This window comes from Streptopelia decaocto (assembly GCF_964273445.1).
Source record: "Streptopelia decaocto genome assembly, chromosome: 24".
Lineage (NCBI taxonomy): Eukaryota > Metazoa > Chordata > Aves > Columbiformes > Columbidae > Streptopelia > Streptopelia decaocto.
In genome coordinates, this window is record NC_138679.1 from 160,088 (window position 1) to 179,402 (window position 19,315).

The following is a 19,315-nucleotide window of genomic DNA, read 5'->3' on the forward strand; positions in this document are numbered from 1 at the left end:
AAGTAACAATACCAAGCAGCATTTCATGTGTTGTGCACTTGTACCAGTGTTTCCCAGTTAAATAGCTGTTTTCACTTCCTCTGCTCTTCCACTTCATGAACTCCAGGCTGAACCAATCTCAGGCCTGAACTCAAAACCTGAAATCTATTTTTCACCATGGAAAGCATCCAGCTGCTAATTCAGGGAGAAGAGGGAATTCAGCTCAATAAACGTTGCCAGCAGGATATTTCATACGTGTTCATTAAGACAGAGCTTCCTGACTACAGCCCCAAATGTCCACGGCGGCATAAAGTCAAATTTTACAACAGCTTCACTTCAAACAACAGCGAGAGTTGTATGGTGGAAACACAGGCTGTGCCGTGGCCGGGCCGGTTCCGGCACCGGGAGGGCAGCGTTCGCTCCGGCCCCGCTCGCTGCGAGGGGCTCGGCTCCCACGCGGCTCATCGGCTGAACGCGGGGGGGGCAGCGTTCGCTCCGGCCCCGCTCGCTGCGAGGGGCTCGGCTCCCACGCGGCTCATCGGCTGAACGCGGGAGAGACGAGACGGCAGGTCCCGCGCGCCCTGCCCGCCCCGCGAGCTGGAAACCCACCTGACAACCAGCATCCCCGCAGCATATGGTTAATACTCTCTAATAATCATGGTTGTTAACAGCATCTCGCTCCTGCCAGAGCGCCGGGCTGGCGCGCAGCCGCCTGCCTCTCTCTCGCGTGGCAGGAACACTCTGCGACACGAACAGACCCCAAAACCCGTCCGCGTGCTGCTGCATCCCAGCTCCCCCCACGCCACCGCGTGTTCCTGCCCCGCGCGGCCGGGATCCCCGCCCAGACCCTCGGCAACGCCGGGACAGCCACGGCGAGTCCCCGCGGCCGAGCGGCTCCCGACAGCGGCCCCCACGCCCGCCCGGCAGCCACCGGCCCAGAGGCACCGCACCGAAACCCCAGCCTAATAAATGGGCTGAGACAGCCACTCGGATCTATAGGCAGGATGCCCTCCTGAAAGCTCTCCTCCAGATTTGCAAGCCCGGCCTGGATTACTGCCAGGGAGCGGTGGTGAAGGAAAGCTTACAAATTACCAGTACTTTGGGGCAATTATAAAAGGCAATTTGTTGGGAGGCAGAGGGAAGTGAGCGCCGTGTACAGCCCAAAGCAGCGACCAGACCACAGAGCTGGGGGTTTGGCTCCGGCTCACTTTGATCCACGTTTCAGATTCCTTTGATTTTTCGCCCTTATTGGCAAATTACATTGGCACAAAGCTTTCGGCGAGCACTTTGCAGCTCAACAACCTCCCAATCTATTTATTTATTAAAGAAGGCACAAGTCCTTCTTTTCAGGACTGTGAGCCTGACTTACGGCATCCCGCACAACCCTGCCCCTTACTGACCCCACGAACTCACGTCTGACTACACTGTGACCTTAAAATTCACCCACTGCACAGCAACACCCAGCAGAGAGCTGGACCACAGACTGCTGGGGTTTAACGTATTTTCCCTAGAAATATTGATCTGAAGTAAACGCTTCCAGCTGCTGTGAATCTCTCTAGTCTTCCCTCCCACCTACTCTCCTGGAGAGGATTAGCAGACCAATGCTCCACTCCTGCTTAGTGAAAGAAAAACATAAGAAAAACATAAATATGCTTGAAAGAGCAAGGTTTGTGGTCAGAAACGCTGCATCCCAGCAACACGTGGAGAACAACCATGGAAGAGCCTCTTCAACAGACCCACATCGCGCACAACAAGCTCACAACGCCCAGGTCAAGATCATCTACTCGCTAGGAAGCTTTCCATTTGACCGACTCATCCTCCAAGAGAGATGTTCGTACTCCCTTATGCAAACTCAGGAGAAGGGTGTGCGGAGCTGAGGGTTTGTGAGCCAGACCTGGCTCAAATCCAGGCTGCTCCAAAGCCCATTGGCCAACTTACCCTGGAGAGAACGTCTTTGAATCGTTTGCTGGCAACTGACATTTGCAAGCCCTGACCCACAAGAGGCGCCCCCGGGGCCGCCGCTGGACGCACGAGCCCTACAGGAACAAGTTCTGGGCCTTCCCAGGTTTACACCAGTGTAAAAGCGTTGGAATTGAACCCAAATTCAACCGTTAGGTGTAGATTAATCTCCAAGGACAGAACCATTATGCGCAGAGGGAACAGGTCAGGACCCCTCCAGGGAATACAGCTCTGGGCATGCAAATGAGGATGGTTTGTTAAATCTGAAAATAAGGTCTCGGGTTTCTTTTCTTTAAAGCTCTAAACAGTGAGCGCGATTTTATTTTTTCGAAGGGGGAACCACTGCAGCCCCCGCAGGGCCCGCTCACCGGCTGCCCCGAGCAGCCCTTCGGAACGCGCGGGACAAACAGCCACGCGCCGCCCGCCAGCAAAGCCTCGACACGCTCCTGCCGTTAAACGCACACCGTCCCGGCAACTGCAAAAACGCATCGCTGCGAGTTCCACAGAACTGGCCTCCCAACAAAATCCTGAAACTGGGAGAACTGGACCTGCAGGAAACTGCTCTTTGGGGGACTGAAAGACCCCCCAGCGAAGAGTCCTGCTGGGACAGCTACACGCCCCAGCTGTATAAAAGTTCTATTTTCCATTGCTCAGATGCGGAAAAGGGTCTGAGCCCCAGCACTTCCCCGAGGCGTGACGGGTACCAGGTCACGAGGTGCCTGAGCTCTGCCATCGCTTTTCCCCCTTTTATTCCATTCTTAGAATCATAAAATGTCCTGAGTTGCAAGGGACCCACAAAGATTATCAAGTGCAACTTGTGTCCCTGCATAAACAACCCCAAAATTCACACCCTGTGTCTGAGGGCCATTTGTGACTTGCTGACATTCTTGGCAGTAGCAGTTTGACCTGTTCTGAATCGGCGTTTCTAAAAAGCTTTATGGACTTGAATCTCCAAGGGGCAAGAAAATCAGCCGCGCAGGAGCACGGGCGGCGTGACCCGGACAGCGCGGGGCCACGGCGGCCACTCCGCGGCGGCTGCTCCTCGTGGCGCTGGGTTTTCTGTCTTTGCAGCGCCTTTGCTTATCTAAAAAAGCAAGATGCGTGTGCCGGGCGCCGTGAGGGTGCAGCACACAACACGGGAACCCAACACAAAGTCATTTCTTTTCAACACAAGTTCTCCTCTCCACAAGTCACCTGCCAACGACAGCCAGCACCGGCGTGGCACGTCACCAACCCGGGCGGCAGGACAGACGGACGTGTTGGGTGATAACCCCCACCCTGCCGTGAAGAAGGGACCTCTCCTCCCCCCGCGCTGCACACGCCCTCTGGGGGAACTCGCGGGTCGTGTTCCTTTGGAAATACACAGCTCCTAAATGCACCCAAAGGTCTCCAGGCTACAGAAGAGAAGAGTGTGGGGGACACAAGCGTCCAGCTCCTGCAAAATAATGTGCTGGAGAGCCTGGACACATTTCAAACTGTGACAAAATAACCTGCGGGAGCAAAAGTTTAATAGTCTGGGTCTGGGGAGAGGAAAAAAAAGCCTGATTAATCAGCTAGTGAAGTTACATCTTTGAATGGCTTCAGAAACAGCCGCAGTTCACTGTGAGTGTTTAAACAGAGAACACACGACTCTGTTACATTTCCCCAGAATTTCCCATCCAATGAAAACCACCCCCAATCCACCTCTCTGCGCTCCTGCAGGAAACAGAGTACGTTTGAGGGGAAAGTGTGGGGGGAGGATGGGCAGAGGCTTTGCTTTAACTCGAAAATAAACAAGTTGCAGCACATGTGCATGCAAACAAACACGGGCACATCTGAAACCCATCACGGCCAATTTCCAGTCTCACGTTTCCTCCCTCCTGCGGCTGAAACACCCGCACCCGCAGCCCCCGGGACGGCGCTCGCTCACCATGCTGAAGTCCAGCAGGTCACTGAGCTCTTTGTCTGTCCCAACTGCGGCCATTCTCTGCTGCTGCTGATTCATACTCCGGCAGCCTCACCAGCCCTGTGGAAAACCAGGGGGAGGGGAAAAAGAGATATTTTAATGACTACAGCAAACTACCCACCCCATTGATGAATATTTTAAAAAGACAGAGCAAGGGGCAAGAAAAGAAAAATCCTTTTTGCGGGTCTCCGGCACCCGAGTCCTCGACACGGAGTCCTCAGAGCGCGCCTGGAGGCAGAACAAGCGCTCTATTGACCAGACACACTTGTATGTTAGTTTTTTGCTGCCAATTCCACTAGTTCGGGCCAATTCTGTTCCTGGCGTGTGGCGAATGAAGAGAGAAAAAAAAGGGGGGAAAAAAAAAAGAGTCAACTCATTTATCAAAGGGTTCAGGCAAGTTATCGCTCAGGCACTTGTCTGGCCCGGCCCCTCTCCCGCCCCCCCGCGGGAGGCTCGTTGTCCGTGCTCAGTTTTGTTTAGAAGAAGAGGGGCAGCGCGGATCCTGCGCCTCGTCCCGGGGCCGGAGCACCTGCAGCGGCTCTTCCGGGCGCCGGGTCGGGGCTGCCGGACCCGCTGGGAACGGAGCCTCCCGGCTCCCAGAACGACCGGAAAGAAACTGGTTTAAAAATCGGTTTTGGAGGGTTCTGCAGAAATAAAGCCCTTCAGGCAACTTTGCGAGATAGGTAAATATTATTTTTCCTAATTTTACAGATTATTATTTTTAAAGGGAGGTTGATCTTTTTGGCCAGCTCACTCTGATAGAAAAAATATTTCTTTGGAAGGAAGAGAGGCCTGGGATGAGATAAAACATTTTTTTTTGTTGCTTTTTTTGGGAACTCATTCATGGTTACAAAGGGCCGCTGGCCAATAGATTTAACTCATTCATCATCAGGTTAGAAAAAAGAATGAAGCAGCCCAGCAGACTCCGCACGACCCAACGCACCGCGGGCTGCGCCGCTCGGCTTAAAAAACAAACCCGACAAACGCCGGAATCAGCCCAGCACATCAACCCCTTTGCCACGATGAAAACAAACAAACAACAAAAAAAAACAAAAAAAACCCAAAACAACAGCCAGGAGATTTCTTTTTCCTCTTTTTCTTCGCTTTAAAACGCCTTTTCTAAGTGTCATCAGAGCATCTGGTCGGTACTTTTAAAGCAACTTTCCCAACCTCCCACCCGGGCACCTTGACCGCGGGGGCTGGGGCGACATGCTCGCCCCCGTTACACCCCAAAGCCCCTGGTGAAACGGGGGGGCAGATCCCTCCCTGGGCAGCCCCCCCAAACCCCACATCCCAGAGACAACACCACCGCGGACAACTCGAACAACACACGCTCGCCACCCCGAACTCAACTCGGGTTTTTATTTTTACCCCCCCGCCCCAAACTGTCCTATTTTTAACTCCCAGCCAGCTCCCCGGGCACCCCGCGTCCTGCCCCAGCCCGGGACGGGCTCTACCCGTCCCGGGAGCACAAAGGCCGAGGAAAACTCGACCCCGTTGGCAGGGCGGCCGGGCCGGGCTAACGCGCAGCAGATGTCCGCCGCTCCCCCGGCCCGCTCGGGTTTCCTCCGGCGGGCCCGGCGCTGGCGGCACCTTCCCTCCTCGGACAAAGGCTCCGGCACCCCCGGGCTCCGGTTCCCGCAACTCCCGGGGCGGCCGCAGCAGCGCGGCTGCTCCGGGACACGCGTGGGCCCGCCTGGCTGGACCGGGCTCAGCTAGGCCGATCCGGGCTGCCCCCCCATGCAGGGGGAAGGGCGAAGGGGGTCCTTGCGCACCACTGTGTCCCCCGTGTCGCTGGGGGGGGTCATAGCGGGCTGCCCTCCCCTGAAAGTAGAGCCCCCCCCCGGGCTGGACACCACGGAACGAGGCCAAACAATCCCCCACCCGCATCGGGACCCCCAACTTTTGGAACGGCCGGAGCCGTGAGCCCCAAGCCGAAGAGAGGGACCCTCCGCCCGGGGCGCTGAAATTCGTGCCCCCGAACTTCGCAGCGGGACGGGGCACTGCCCCCCCCCCCCACACTTCGAGGCGGCCCCGCACGCCTAGGGACCCCCCAGCACGGCCCGTCCGCTGCCCGCCCCCCCTTCCTCCGGCCCCGGCAAACTTTGCTGGGGACAATAGAGCCGAGCCCGTCCCGGGGCAGCCCCGGCGAAGGGAGGCGGCCGGTGCCCCAAGTCCCGCAGATCACGGGGCGCTGCGCCGGGACCTCCAGCGCCCGCAGCACCGGGGGGGGGGAGGGGGGAGCGCGTGTTTTATTATTTTATTTGTTTTATTATCATTATTTTTTACCTGTTCCGGGGCAGGCGCGCACCCCCCTGCGTGCGCAGGGCAGGGAAGCGCATGAAGGTCCCGCGGGCGCGGAGGGCCGGGGGCGGGCGGGCGGCGGCCGCGGCGCCCAGGGCCCGGCGGGCGGCGGCGGCGGCGCCTATTGTTCTCGCGCCGCCGGCGGATACAATGTAGCGAAGCGGCGCGATCGCCCCGCACCGGGCGGCGCGTGCGCCCCGGCCCGCCCCCACCTCCCCCCGCCCCCCCGCAGCCGCTCCGGGTCCTAACGCTGCCGCCGCCGCTCCGCCTCCCACTGCTGCTGCGCCCGCCGGCCCCGCTGCCTCCGCATGGTCCCCCCGCCGCGGCGGGCGTAGATGCGGCGCCCCCCCCGTCCCGCGCACACCTCCGCCTCCCCCCTCACGCCCCGCCCCCTGCGTGGCAGGGCACCTCCCCCTCCACCGTATCCCTCCGCCGACCGCGCGGATTCCCCACGCGGCGCTCCCCACTCACACCCCGCTACCGTTAGGAGGCAGTTGGGCAGAACCTGTTGCAGCGGAACGGGGCCCGACGGCAGTGCGGGGGCGGAGACGGGGAGGAGGCCCGTCCGGTTGGGGCACTATGTTTCATGGCGGAAGGGGATGGGTCATACGTGGTGTCGAGAGACGTGCAGGAGGACCGTGACGACACGGGAGCTCCCGGAGATTGACTGATACGGCCGAGGAGCACCGTCCAACGGGAGAGCGCCGCTGCTCTGAGTGGCAGGCAGCCAGGCCAACCAGAGTGCGCTTTGTTCCTGTCCCCGCCCACCGAGCGCGGTGGGCGGGGCGCGGCGGAGGCCGGGGGCGGTCGCTGTTCTCGTCACCGTCCGCAGCTCCCCCCGCTTCGCCGACGGGGCACCCGACGGGCTCGGGCGGGCAGGGCAGCGCCAGCCGGGGCCCTGTGCCGGGGCGGGGGTCCCGCTGCGGGGCTGGCGGCGCTGTGGAAGCAGCCGCCTCGCAGCTGGACGTCCCCTTGTTTCCCGCCGTGGGGTGGGGTAGCTTCACCGGGGCAGCCCCGCGCTTGGGGCTGGAGGGGCCCGGTGAGCTGAGGGCACTGCTTCGCCTGGCCCCACCGCCCCTCGGTGCTGGGGACATCGGGTCCCCCGCCACAGGGCAGCCCCGCGTCACGGGCAGCGCTGCTGCGGACACCTGCCCACGCTGCCCGTGCTGCTGCCCGCCGGCAGCCTCAGCCCGTCCCCAGCAGCGCAGCGGGCATTGCAATGTGAAGTCCATGTTCCATATCCGCGTATTTACATCTTTCTGCCCGTTTACCCACCTGGTTTAGCTCCACAGCTGGCTGCCGCCACTCGGAAGCCTATCGGCGTGTGCTTTGGATCAAAGGTGCCGCCTGATGAGCGCTGGCACCTCCTGCAGCGTGCGCCCGGCCGCCCGGTTCCCCGAGCGGCAGCGGAGCGGCCGCTCAGCTGGAGCTGTCCCTGCACCCAGGGAGCTGCGTCCTCATGAGCGTCCCTGGCGCTGCAGCTGGGGACCTGGGCCTGCTGGCACAGGGACCTTCGAGCCATTTGGCTTTTTGGAAAGAAATGCCTGCCTTTAAATGGAGTTAGTGACCAAAGTCATCTGTCATACAGTCACAGAACAGTTTGGGTTGCAGGGCCCTTCCCCGCTCCCCAGTGCCCCCCCACCATGACAGGGACATCGTCACCAGCTCAGGGCGCTCAGACCCCGTCCAGCCTGGCCTGGGGTGTCTCAGGGATGGTTCATCCACCACCTCTCTGGCCAACCTGGGCCGGGCTCTCACCACCCTCAGGACAACAATTCCTTCCTCATGTCCAGCCTGAATCTCCCTCCTTTAGTTTAAAACCATCACCCCTTGTCCTGTCACAACAGGCCCTGTTAACCCCCCAGCATGTGCTCCACGTTCCCCCTGCTCCCGAAGGGTGGGAGCTGAGATTGCGTCATAGTCCTACCACACCAAGAGCTGTGGCTTAAATGATCTCCAGAAGCAGCAGTGCTGCCGGCAGCCGGAGGGGGTGGCGGGGCAGTGGTGCCCTCGCCAGCCGGCACAGCACCGGCGCTTGTGCTTCCCACTCCGGGGATTTCCCTGTCTTAAAATTTTTTGCAGAGAAACAACGTCCCTTTATAGCCCTTGACTGCAGTCCAGGGCTCCGGCCAGCTGCGAGCTCCGGCTGCAGCGACCTCCCTGCCCGGGTCTCGCTCCCTGCGTGCGAAGCGGAGCCGCCGCGGCCGTGGTCGTGGCGCTGCTGGCGCAGCCGCCTCCTCCTCGCCGCTGGGGCCTGGGCAGGTCGTGACATGCAGCGAGGCCGCAGTCAGCAGAGAGGCCGTGAGCTCCGGCAGCTGGCAGAGCCACGCGCCCTCTCCACGAGAAGACGAGCGGTTACTCCAGCTGGATCTTTCTGTTCGCCTGCAGCCCCCGTCTCTGTGCCTCAGTTTCCCCTCCATGTGATGACAACAAGGCCAAACTCTGCTCATGTGAAACCCTCGAAGACCTTTGTAGGTGCTGCTGGGGATACAGCACTGATGCGTCAACCCACGGCAGCATACCCGGGCAGGGGCTCCCCGAACAAGCCCCGTGTCCAAAACCTCGCGACACAAACCTGCCAGACCCCAGGGGGCTGCCCCGTGTCCCGGCGTCATCCCCAGAACCAAAAACCAGCCGAGATGTTTCGTTTCTCACCAAGGAGATGCCAGACTCACCACCATCCGCAGGGCACGGGCTGCTGGTGCAGAAGAAAAGGCTGAAACCTGACGTGAGGTGGATGGAGGCGTGGGGCAGGTTGTTCTGCAGCCCGCAGCCTGGCCCGTCACTGTCCCCGTGTCACCTCCTAGTGGTTCAGGAGGGTCCAGGAAAAGTCCTTGGCCAGGAGGGTTTGGGAGGACTGGGCTGCTCCAGCCAAAGTGTTGCGGCAACATCTGGGGGGGCTCCAGCCCCAGCGGGGTCTGCAGGAATAAGTAAATAAAATAAATGATGAAAATGAATAAAAATTTAGGTCAGTGCTGGCAACAAAACAGGCTTAAAAAAATAAGATACTCAAGAAAAATCCCCATTTCCCTGGAATTTCCTTCCAGTGGGGCTGCTTTCCCAGGGAGCGATGTGATTCCCAGGGTTCGGCACAGTTTGCTGGGACCTGGCCACCGTGTGGGACCCAAACTCTTGTACCCAACCAGGGGCACCATGTGACAGCCACCTGCACCACAGGGGACCTGAGGAGATGGATGGGCTGGGACCACCCAGCACGGCCAGCGGCTGTATAAAGTCCTTGTGCAAAGCCCCTAAAAATCAGGGCAGCCCAAGGATGTCCCCTCGTCCTTGGGGACAACGAGGGACATGACCGGGCGCGCATCTCCCACTCCCAGCCGAGGTCTGGGGGTGCCGTCCGCCCCCAGCTCCCCTCTTGGTCCAGTTTCAAGGAGGTAAAACAACCCAGGAGGTGTGGACATCGCTGGGCGCTGTCACCGCAGAGGACGCTCCTGCAGATGAGGGTCCTGGGGCCCCGAGGCGCGGGCCAGTGGCAGCCAGGCTGGGGCCACCCCGCCGGGGCGAGGGGGCAGGGGAGCGCGGGGCTTCGCGCTGGATCCCAGCAGCTTTAGGAGCAAGTTTGAGTTCATATTTGCATTTAGTCACAGTGTGAGTCAGACATTCCAGCCCCGGCTGCCGAAATGCCTCAGCTCTGACTTCTGATTTCCCACTGCAACCTCGGGCTTTTTTCCTTTTTTTTTCTTTTTTTCCTTTTTTTTCCTCCTTCCCCCACCTTCTCTTTCCCTTTCTCCTCTTTTTCCTCCGTCTCTTACCCGTCCTTTGTGAACAGCCCCATTGGACAGTGGTCGGGCTCCCGTGGGAGCACATTCGGCACCGGGCACGGATCAGCCGCGGTGCTCCGGGGCTGCTGCGGCAGAGACGCGGTCCTGGGCAGCCCAGGGAGTTCCATTTTTCCCTGCAACACTGGGGAGGTGAGGGGAGGTTAAACCCTTCCAGACGGCCCAGCCATGGAGGGGGTTGAGCCAGGGACACCCCCAAATCCCTCCAGCAGTTGCAGGGGGACACGGGGGCATCAGGAGCTCTGCCGAAGCCAGGCTTACGCAGGTTTATTTGTCCTCAGCAAAGTGCCATTTCTTGGTTTGCAACGTTTTTAATTAAAAAAGACTTGCCGCCCAGCCAGCCCCCCTCCTGCGCCCCTGCGGCCCCTCTCCTGCCAGCCCCGGGCACCCCGAGCTCGTCCCATTGGGGACACCCAGACCCGGGGCTGCCGGACCCCCGGGCCGGGGCTGGGGGAGACGTGCTGAGCGCTTGGCCAGAAAGGCAGGTTTGTGTTTGGTTTCCTGGCTGATGGGTTCCACATGCTGTTGCATCACACACAGCTGTTACATCACTTTAGCCAGGAAATTTAAAACAAGTGGCCTGGGCTGGAAATGGAGGTTTAATTATTATTTATGGACAACAACAACAACAGGGAGAGGAGAAAAAAAAGGCCTCAAAGCTCTTTTTTGTCTTTTCTTTTTCTGAACCCGCCCATATCTCACATTACAGTGACTTTGTCCTCAGCTCCCTCTTAGCCCACATGGCCCATGGGGACTGGCCTTGGTCACAGCCATGGGGGACATCGGTGGCAGTGTCAGGTCCACTTCTCTGACCTGTTTTCCTCCTTTTCTTCCAGCTGTGGGGACAGAGAGAGTGATCGTCCCGCTGCCTTCGCTTGGGGTGTCAGGGACCCTCTTCTTCCTCCCACCTCTCTTTCAGGCACAGCATGGAGCAGGGACATCGGTGACACCGACCCCCCATTGCCAGCACCGCAGGGGTCCCTGTCACCACCAGGCTCAGCTCCAGGCCCCGTTTGCAGATGGGGAAACTGAGGCAGAGGGAAGGGCAGTGGCTTTTCTGCTGGAGCACAGCAGTTCGTGGTGGCCATCAAGCATCTCCACTCGCCTCCCAGCCCGGGCAGAGCTGGGAAAGAAACTTCTCAACCACACAGTGAAAAGCACCGAGGCAGCTTGTTGCCTGGGGAGCGTGATCGTGCCTGGGGGAGCTCGGAAAAGCTGCCTTAAAATCAACCAAAACCAAAGCAGCGTCATGAGAGCCCTCGGAACGGTGTGCTGGAGGCAGCCACGCGGTGTCCCCATCCCAGGCGGGAACCTCCCCGCGCCGCTGCAGCGCGGCCCGGGACGCCATCCGCCCACGAACAGGAAACCCTCTGAACGCTTCACCGGGGCGGGGGCGCGGGGAATCTCCTCTGAATGGAAAGAAAAGTCACCTCCCCACCCAGAGACTGTGGGGGTGGATCTCCGGGGTGCCCCTGCCGGGGTGCCCCACGGCGGCCGGTGGAAACTGTCTTCCCCAGCCAGGACGCAGGGGAGCAGGTTGCTGCCGGTGAGACAGCTCGTGGGTGGGAGAAGGTTAACGTGAGGGGAGAACCTGCCAGGAAAAGACTGAATCATATTATAGAATCATTTTGGTTGGAAAAGACCCTCAAGATCATCGAGTCCAACCATAACCCACCCTGTCCCTGCCCGTGTCCTGAGAACCTCATGTCCGTCTGTCCAGCCCTCCAGGGCTGGTGACTCCAGCACTGCCCTGGGCAGCCTGTTCAATGCCCCACAGCCCTTTGGGGAAGAAACTGTTCCCAGATCCAACCTCAACCTCCCCTGGCGCCACTTGAGGCCGTTTCCTCTTGTCCTAGAATTGCCCCGTCCCGCAGCTCCTCACGCTGCCAACAGCAGGATGGGCAGCTGTTCAAACTTGGGGGTAAATATTCCCCAAGGACAAGGAAGGTGGCAGTACCTGTCTAAAGAACTGCCCGTGTGCCCCCTCCCCACTGCAGAGGTCCCCCCCACCCACCCCAAAAGTCCTGGTGAGGAAGGGGCAGGAGGACCGGGGCGGGGTTTGCCTGGGTTTGGGGGTTTGAATGCTGCTGGGATATAAATGTGTCATTAACAGGGCGAATTTCCAGCTTCTTTGAGATAAACAGGTTAATAAATTCCTCATCACGGCGGGTGAGGCTCGGAGCGTTTCATTTTGCAAACGTTCCCGGCAGCGGAGCTGCTCCAAGGGCCAGGACGCTGGGGAGCGCAGGGGTCCCTGTGCTGCGGGGGAGGGAACGTGAGTGAGTGCTGCTTCTCTGGGACCGGCCTGGGGATTTCCCTTCCCTACCCAGATTTCTTCCCTTAGCGGGTTTTGTGATATAACGTCAAGTTTCAGCATCATTTGAAGAGTAATAGAAACCTCCCCGGTGAGGTGAGTCCCTGCTCCGGGCTCTGTCCACCACTATGTGACAGAGCCATGGCCAGATCGTGGTGACACTTCACGCCGCAGCAGAGTTTGCAGCGAGTCCCATCTCAGCCCAGTTTTCCGTCCTCCCTCCTCATGATCTCTGCCCAGGGGTGGTTTAGGCACTGCCTACCCCCCCAGTGGCCCCCCCAGCTGCCAGATCCAGCCCCCCCCGGCATGGGGAGATCCCTGTTTGGCTCCATCCTCTTCCCTACCACCCAGTCCTTCCCGTGTCTGTGCCGTGACCTTGTCCCACTGCACAGGTCTGGTGTGGATGGAAGATGCTGAAAACTCCCGCAAAACTCGGGCTTGGGCACAAGAGCAAAGACCAACCTGAACATGAGCGGGCACCTAAAAACTGACCCTGTTTCCTGGAGAAACTGGCCATGAGTGACCTAAATTGGCCTCAAGTTGCACCAGGGGAGGTTGAGGTTGGATCTGGGAACAATTTCTTCCCCAAAGGGCTGTGGGGCATTGAACAGGCTGCCCAGGGCAGTGCTGGAGTCACCATCCTGGAGGGCTGGACAGACGGACAGGAGGTTCTCAGGGCGGGGCACGGGGACGCTGTGGCTCTGCCGTAGCTCTGCCAGCCCTGGCCCATCCTTTGCCGTGGCTCCCGGTGTGTCCCCACCGTGTCCCCCACCCGGTCTGGCCCGCGGCACCGCGGCATCGCTTCCCGTTTGCTTCCCCGGGCCGGCGGGGCGCGTGGGCGGGGGAGCCAACCACACGGACTCGGGGTATAATTAGACACCAGCAACTTCGGGAGCTCACGTCACGTCGGCCGAGGGAAAGGAGAAGCAGAAACTCCTGGGGGGGCTGAGCTGCCGGCGACGGGTCTGGGGAGGCCGCACCTTGGCGGCCTGGGGACGCGGGAAAGGGCAGTGGAGGGGACCCATCCTTCCCCTGTCCCCGTGGGTACGGCCGGGACGGAGGCTGCTGTGGGGAGTGTCACTGGGCGATGTTCCCACACAGGCACCAGCCAAAAATCCTGCAGCCCGGCTGTGAGTGCACGTTCTGCAGCTGAAGCTCCTGGGTCCCCCCCCGGCATTTTGCAGGATGGTCCCCATCCCTGACACCTGCAGCTTCGCTCAGTCTTTGGGGAGCTGGGACGTGCAGAGGGGAGAGGAAGGAAATCCACTGCTGGGTTAAGGGAGAGGAGGAGGCTGGAGTGATGCTCAGCCCGGGGCACGTCAAAGGACCCGGCAGCAAAACCCATCTCCCCCAGCTGTGGCCAGCAGACCACGGAGGGGTTTGCCTGTGGGAGGGGGGACAAGAGGGGACACAGGCACCCCAGGGCTGGGTTTCAGGCCATACCCGGCTGGCAGGTGACACTGAGGACGGAGCAGGGTGCTGTGGCTGTGGCGGTGGGTTCCCGCAGCCCTGCCAAGGGCTGGGGACACCCGGTGACCCTCGCTGCGCCCTGTGTCCCCGCAGGGCCCTGCTGCCCCCCCCAGCAGCGGGGACCCTGGGTGCATCCCCTGGCCGCGGGGGGTGGGCTGGGGGGCGGGGAGGGCGCAGGAAGCCAGATTAACGGCAACTAGTCGTGAAATCTGGGGCAGCCCCATCTGTCAGGCGTCTCCCGTTCGAACACGGCTGCGATGCCTCCCCCCGCATCACCCCCACCTCCTGCATCCCCCGCCCCTTCCTGCAAACCCGCATCCGGGGGGGCTGCGGGGAGCATCCTTGTGGGGGGAGGAGGCCTTGGGGTGGCAAAGGGACTTCTGACTCGTATAAAACCCTGGCTGTGCCTTTTGTCCCCACGGGCAGCCCCCAGCCCGGGCTCCAGGCTCTGCTCCGACCCAGTTTTCAGACACCCGGGGGGCATTTCTCTTCTGTTTGAGGCCTCTGAAAAGCTCCAGGTCAGGGAGTCAGGGGGCGTCATGATAGTTTTGTTTAAAATCAGGAGCTTTGGGGGGAAAAAAACAAAAAGACACATTTGGAGAGGGGAGAGGACAGGACAGAAAGGCGACTGAGCCATTTGGACGTGTGGCTTGGCCCCAGCTCGGCGGTTCTTGGGCATCCCGGGTTTTGAAGCTGCTTGCAAAGCTTTCAGTGGCGGGTGGTGTTGGAGCCCCCCAGGAGCGGCAGGGGAGGGGGTGACAGATCTGGCAGCCCCAGGAGGTAACAGGGGTGTCACCAGCAGGACTGGGAGCCGGCAGGATTGTGCCCCAGAGCTGAGCCCCACACCAGCCCCATGTTCACAGCGGGGGGAGCCCATGACACCTTGCTCGAGCTGTGAAATAGAAAAAAAACTCTCTGCCCAAGAATTTGTCCCTCTCCAACAGCGTGTTTTGCTCAGATTTTGGGCAAAACCAGGCAAAAAGTGGCTCAGAAGCCCCCAGCCCTGCCGTCGGCTCTGCTGGACGCGTGGTGCCGCGGGAAACGGTGCCGTTTCACCAGCCTGGGCAGGAGAGCCCGGTGGAAGGACACAAACCCGCCTGAAATGAAAACATACATCTGTGTGTGTGTCACCTGGGGCTGCGGGGGCACGTTCACCCGCCGGGGTTTGCAGTGACCTCGGTTTAACTTGGCAGCCGTCAGACGCTTTATCTTATCTCCGCATCGAGCCGCGCTCGCAGCTCGACGAGTGCCAAGCGCCTCGGCTTCCCCGGCCCTGCCCGCCGGGAGCGCGTCGCGCAGACACAGCACCGTGCTCAGCACCGCGGGGCCCGGCTGCTCCGCGCGCGGCCCTGGAGCTGCACTACGGTGTCCCCTGGGATAATTCACGGGAACGGGGACTGCTCCCATCCCCGCATCCCTCCTCCACCCCGCATCCCTCCTCCATCCCACATCCCTCCTCCACCCCGCATCCCTCCTCCATCCCGCATCCCTCCTCCATCCGCCGGCATCCCGGGAAGGGGAGGTTGAGACCCTGGGTATCATCCTTGTTGCTGTCTTCAGGAGCTGTGGTGCTAAAACTGTCTGTGTTCTAGGTCTGGAGGTGCACAGGGGATGTGGGTGCTGTGGGTGCCCTGGGCTGTGGGGCAGAGTCCCCATTTATCTCTAATCCTGCTCACACATGCTCCCCAAAGAAAGCACCCACACAAAACTCTTCACCTGCTGCTCAGCAGAGACAATGTCACCCTGATTTATAGCTTGCTATTTTCCTTTCCTGGTAGCTTATAAACCCAAATATTGGCATTTTTTTTTCCCCAGAACAGGAGTGGGGAGCTCAGGAAAGGAGCCTGTGAGCTCCTTGCCCTGGAATGTGTCCCCCATAAGGAGAATGAGGGGGGTCACTGTACTTGACTCATCTCTGGTGCAGACATTTGCCATTTTTCGGGTGAAGCTGAAGCTGGACCGGGGGCTGTGCCCCCCCAAACCTGCCTCCGCTACCTCTGCGGTTTCCCTACCTGCTCCCGAGGCCCCGGGCCGGGGTGGCAGTGAGACGCAGAGGCAGGATGTCACCTCAAACCTCAGAGGAGCTGCCGAGGGGGAGGGCGGCCGGGATGCCAAGGGGGGGATTTGCGAGTCCCCGTGTGTAAACACGGGTGCTCCTCTCCCAGCCGTCCCCTTCCGCACCGCCAGCCTCACCAGGGACCGCGGGCTCTCGTGTCCCCCGGGGGACAGGGAATGGCCTCAGTGCACCGTGAGCTCCCAGGGCAGTGGGGGCATGCCCCTTTGCCATATTGTCACCCTGCAGCGACAATGAAAATGCCTTGGTGCCCTCGGGTGCTTCTCAGGGCGGTGGCACGAGGTTTTCCCTTCTCTTGGGGTCAGCACAGCACTCCGCCCCCTGATCCCCGCCATCCCCCGTGAGATGGATTTGGTGGCTTTGGGGAATGGTTGAGGACCCTGTGATCATGGGGATGGGGGGGTCTTGTCCTCAGGGTCTGGGGGGTAAATTTGGGACTCTGCCCTCAGCCTACTCCATTTCTGGGCTCCTCAAGAGCCAGTTTGACCTCAGTTTGTTGGTTGTCACCACCACAAACCCCTTTTGCTCTTCCAACATCCATGTAACCTCCCAACCCCCCCGCAGCCTGACTGGGGCATGAGCCCCCCAAAAGCTGGGAAACCCAGGACCCCTGATCGCATCAGGCTCTGCCGCCCTGGACGTGGGGCTGGGACACAGCAAGGAGGTGTCTGACACCCCGTGCTCCCGTGCCAGCACACACCTCCCTGAGGGGCTCAGGAGGGCGTTAGGGAGGGGGACACCTGGGTGTGACAGTGCCCACTGCGGCTCCACAGCTCTCCTGCTGTTCGGTGGGGGTGTCACACGTGAACAGCACCCGCTTGCGCACCCACAGAGCACCCAACACACTCACTTGTGCTCCCACAGAGCACCCGTCACACCCACTCATGCACACACAGAACACCCAATGCACCCGCTTGTGCACACGCAGAGCACCCCCAGCACCCACGTTCAGGCACCCGCTTGGTGTCCCACCTCCCCAGAGAAGGGACATTGCGCCTTTGAGCCCCCCGCCAGGAAAAGACAGCGATGTCCCCGTTGCCTGACGGTGAGGGGCGAGCAGGCGCAGGGGGAGACGGAGGCAGCCCCCTCCCCGGCCCCCGCGCCCCCACTCTGGGCTCCGCCGGGGAGATGAAGGTTTCCGGCTTCGCAGGTGTGCTGGGGCTCGGCACGGGGGGGCCGGGGACACGGCGGGTGGGGGCCCCGGAGACCGCTGGGCTGTGTCTGCAGCACGGCTGTGAGACACCGCACGGCACCCTGGGCACGGGCAGGGGCACGGAGCCCCCAGCCTCGCCGAGGATGAGGAGGGTCCGGCTGGGCCCCTTTGCCCCGTGTCCCCAGCCAGCCCCAGTGACGAGCAGGGGTGTCCCTTCCCTCCCGGTGAACCCAGGGGATGCCCTGGGCGGGACGAGCTCAGCTCTGGCTGCCCAGACACTCAGATGGCAAAAGTGGCTTCGAGCTCTGGCCACCAGCCATCCAGCTGCTCCGGCCACCGCGGCGTGGGACAGGAGGGGCCACGGGAGGGGGAACGAGCCTGTGAGCAAGAACTTTGTGGTTTTGAAAGAAAGAAAAAGCCCCCGTCCCCGCGGAGCAGCTGCTCCTGGTTGCCCGTTTCCTTTCCTGCTTTTTTTTCTTTTTTTTTTTTTAATTTTCTTTCACCTCGACCACAGCCGCTCTAAGATGGAGCCGGTTCCCCCCACCTCGCCCGTAAACGCCTCCTTCTGCCTCCCCCAGCCCGCCGCCCCCACCGCAGGGATGACAATGACAGCTGCAGGGTTGGGGGGTCCCTTCCCCCTCCGCACCCCCTCCCATCCAGACCCCCCCCCCCGTCCCCAGCCCTCCCAGCGCCGAGCCCCTTCGCCTTGACATGTGAGGCGCGCCAGGCGGAGCGGGAGGCGGCAGCTGCAGGGTGGCACCCGGCCAAATATTTTGTTTTGGGTGGGTTTCGGTTTGTTTTCCGTGGCGGCCGCCACTGGCGGGAATGAAAGGGGAAGGCTGCACCCCGGCGCCCGCCCTCCGGGCTGGGGGCTGTGCTGGGGGCTGCTGGGGGGATGTGGCACCCACGGGTGGGTCAGTTTGACCTGTAGACGGGCACCAATCCCGTGCCCAAGGGCCCTTTGGCTGGTGTATCGCGCTCACAGCTCAGCAGTCCATCTGCCCCCATCACCCCAAACCTTGGGGGAACCCACGTGTCACCCCCCTGGTTTGGGGTCCGTACTGTAACGCGTGGCCTGGTGTCCAAGGGCCATGTCCAGTGCCAGCTCCGGTGGGGTCCTGTCCCCATATGGACAGAGATGGACAAAGAGTTGCTCAGCATCCAGCTCTCTGGGAGTTTAGCCAGGAGCGGAATCCCAATGGGTTCAGAAACCGGGTCCCTGCGGTGCCACTGGGGGAGCATAACCACACAGGACCCCCCCGGCTTGGGTGTCCCCAGTCCCTCGTTGTCCCTGGGGAGACGGAGAGCTGACACAGCTCTGGCACAGGGCTCAGCACCGGTGGGCACCATGGGGGACAACCAATGTGCTGTTGGTTGGTTGTGGGGTTTGCCAGGGAATGTGGCCCAGAGCGGGAGGGAGGGGCTGTTTAACTCCCCAGTGCAGGTGCCGGGTCCCCTGGCCGCTGCCCAGCCCTGGCGATGGGCGACGCCACCGGGACGGCACCAGAGACAGGACGTGGCGCCCTGTGCCCTCCTGGGTCCGGGACGGGGCTGCAGCGGGCCCTGTGGTACTCATCTTTTGTATTCACGTAAGCAACATAAATCCGCCTGGCTGCTCTTTCCCTGACAATAGAATTCATTATAATGGAAATATCCTCCGGAGGACTGCAGCTTAATTACCTCCTGATTTGCATTTTTGCATATTAATGACTGCAGAGCTGCTAATTTTGCTGCATTATTTTAAAGGCAAAGCAACCCGCTCCTCTGTTGTCTCGCCTGCCGTTTCCTTTCCCCTCACTCTCTCCCCGTTAGGGCTGGAGGTGGCAGAAGCCCCGGGCTCCGCAGGTGCCACTCTGACCGTGACTCCAGCACCAATGCCCAGCTCTGTCCCAGTGCCACCCTCAAAATGTCCTCAATATCCTCATCAACCACCGGGGCCACCCAGTGCCGTGGGATGTCCCTTGCGTGGGACGTCCCCAAGCCGGGTGCCCTTGAGGGGTGTCCCAGGGACGTCTTCAGCTCCTCAGCAAGCGCTGGGGGAGCGTGGCCGCCCGTGTTCTCCGCGCTCCCGACTGTTGTTCTGGTGGCAGCGCTTTGGGCAGCCGTGTCGCCGCTTGTTACTTCCGCTCCACAGCTCCAACCGCGACAGGCTGGGGAGGAGTGGGGGGTGGTCACCCCCATTCCCCGCTGGTCACGCTCGCTCGCCAGCTCTGCACGTCCTGCTCCTGCTGGCGCCCAGGACAGGGCAGCAGGCTGGTGTCACCTCCCAAAATGGCTGATGGGAAAAGGATGCAGGGGGTGGGAAGGATGGCTGAGCCCC

The 19,315-nt window shown here is 61.0% G+C and overlaps 1 protein-coding gene across 13 annotated transcripts in view; it reads right to left on the reverse strand.

Moving 5' to 3' along the window:
* The window catches only part of TCF3 (transcription factor 3), a 73,672-nt gene extending 67,241 nt beyond the window's left edge, over nt 1-6,431 (reverse strand). For 4 of the 13 annotated variants that reach the window (XM_082071830.1, XM_082071829.1, XM_082071828.1 and 1 more), the window contains exons 1-2: nt 6,173-6,425; nt 3,848-3,943 (exon numbers count right to left, since the gene is read on the reverse strand). In XM_082071830.1, the coding sequence (XP_081927956.1) occupies nt 3,848-3,922 (75 nt within the window). In that variant the 5' untranslated portion in view covers nt 3,923-3,943; nt 6,173-6,425. Of the gene's footprint in view, nt 1-3,847; nt 3,944-4,148; nt 4,220-6,172 lie in introns of those variants that run through there. The other 9 variants (XM_082071824.1, XM_082071827.1, XM_082071817.1 and 6 more) reach the window with 5 other exon arrangements.
* Between the last annotated feature and the right edge of the window lie 12,884 nt (nt 6,432-19,315).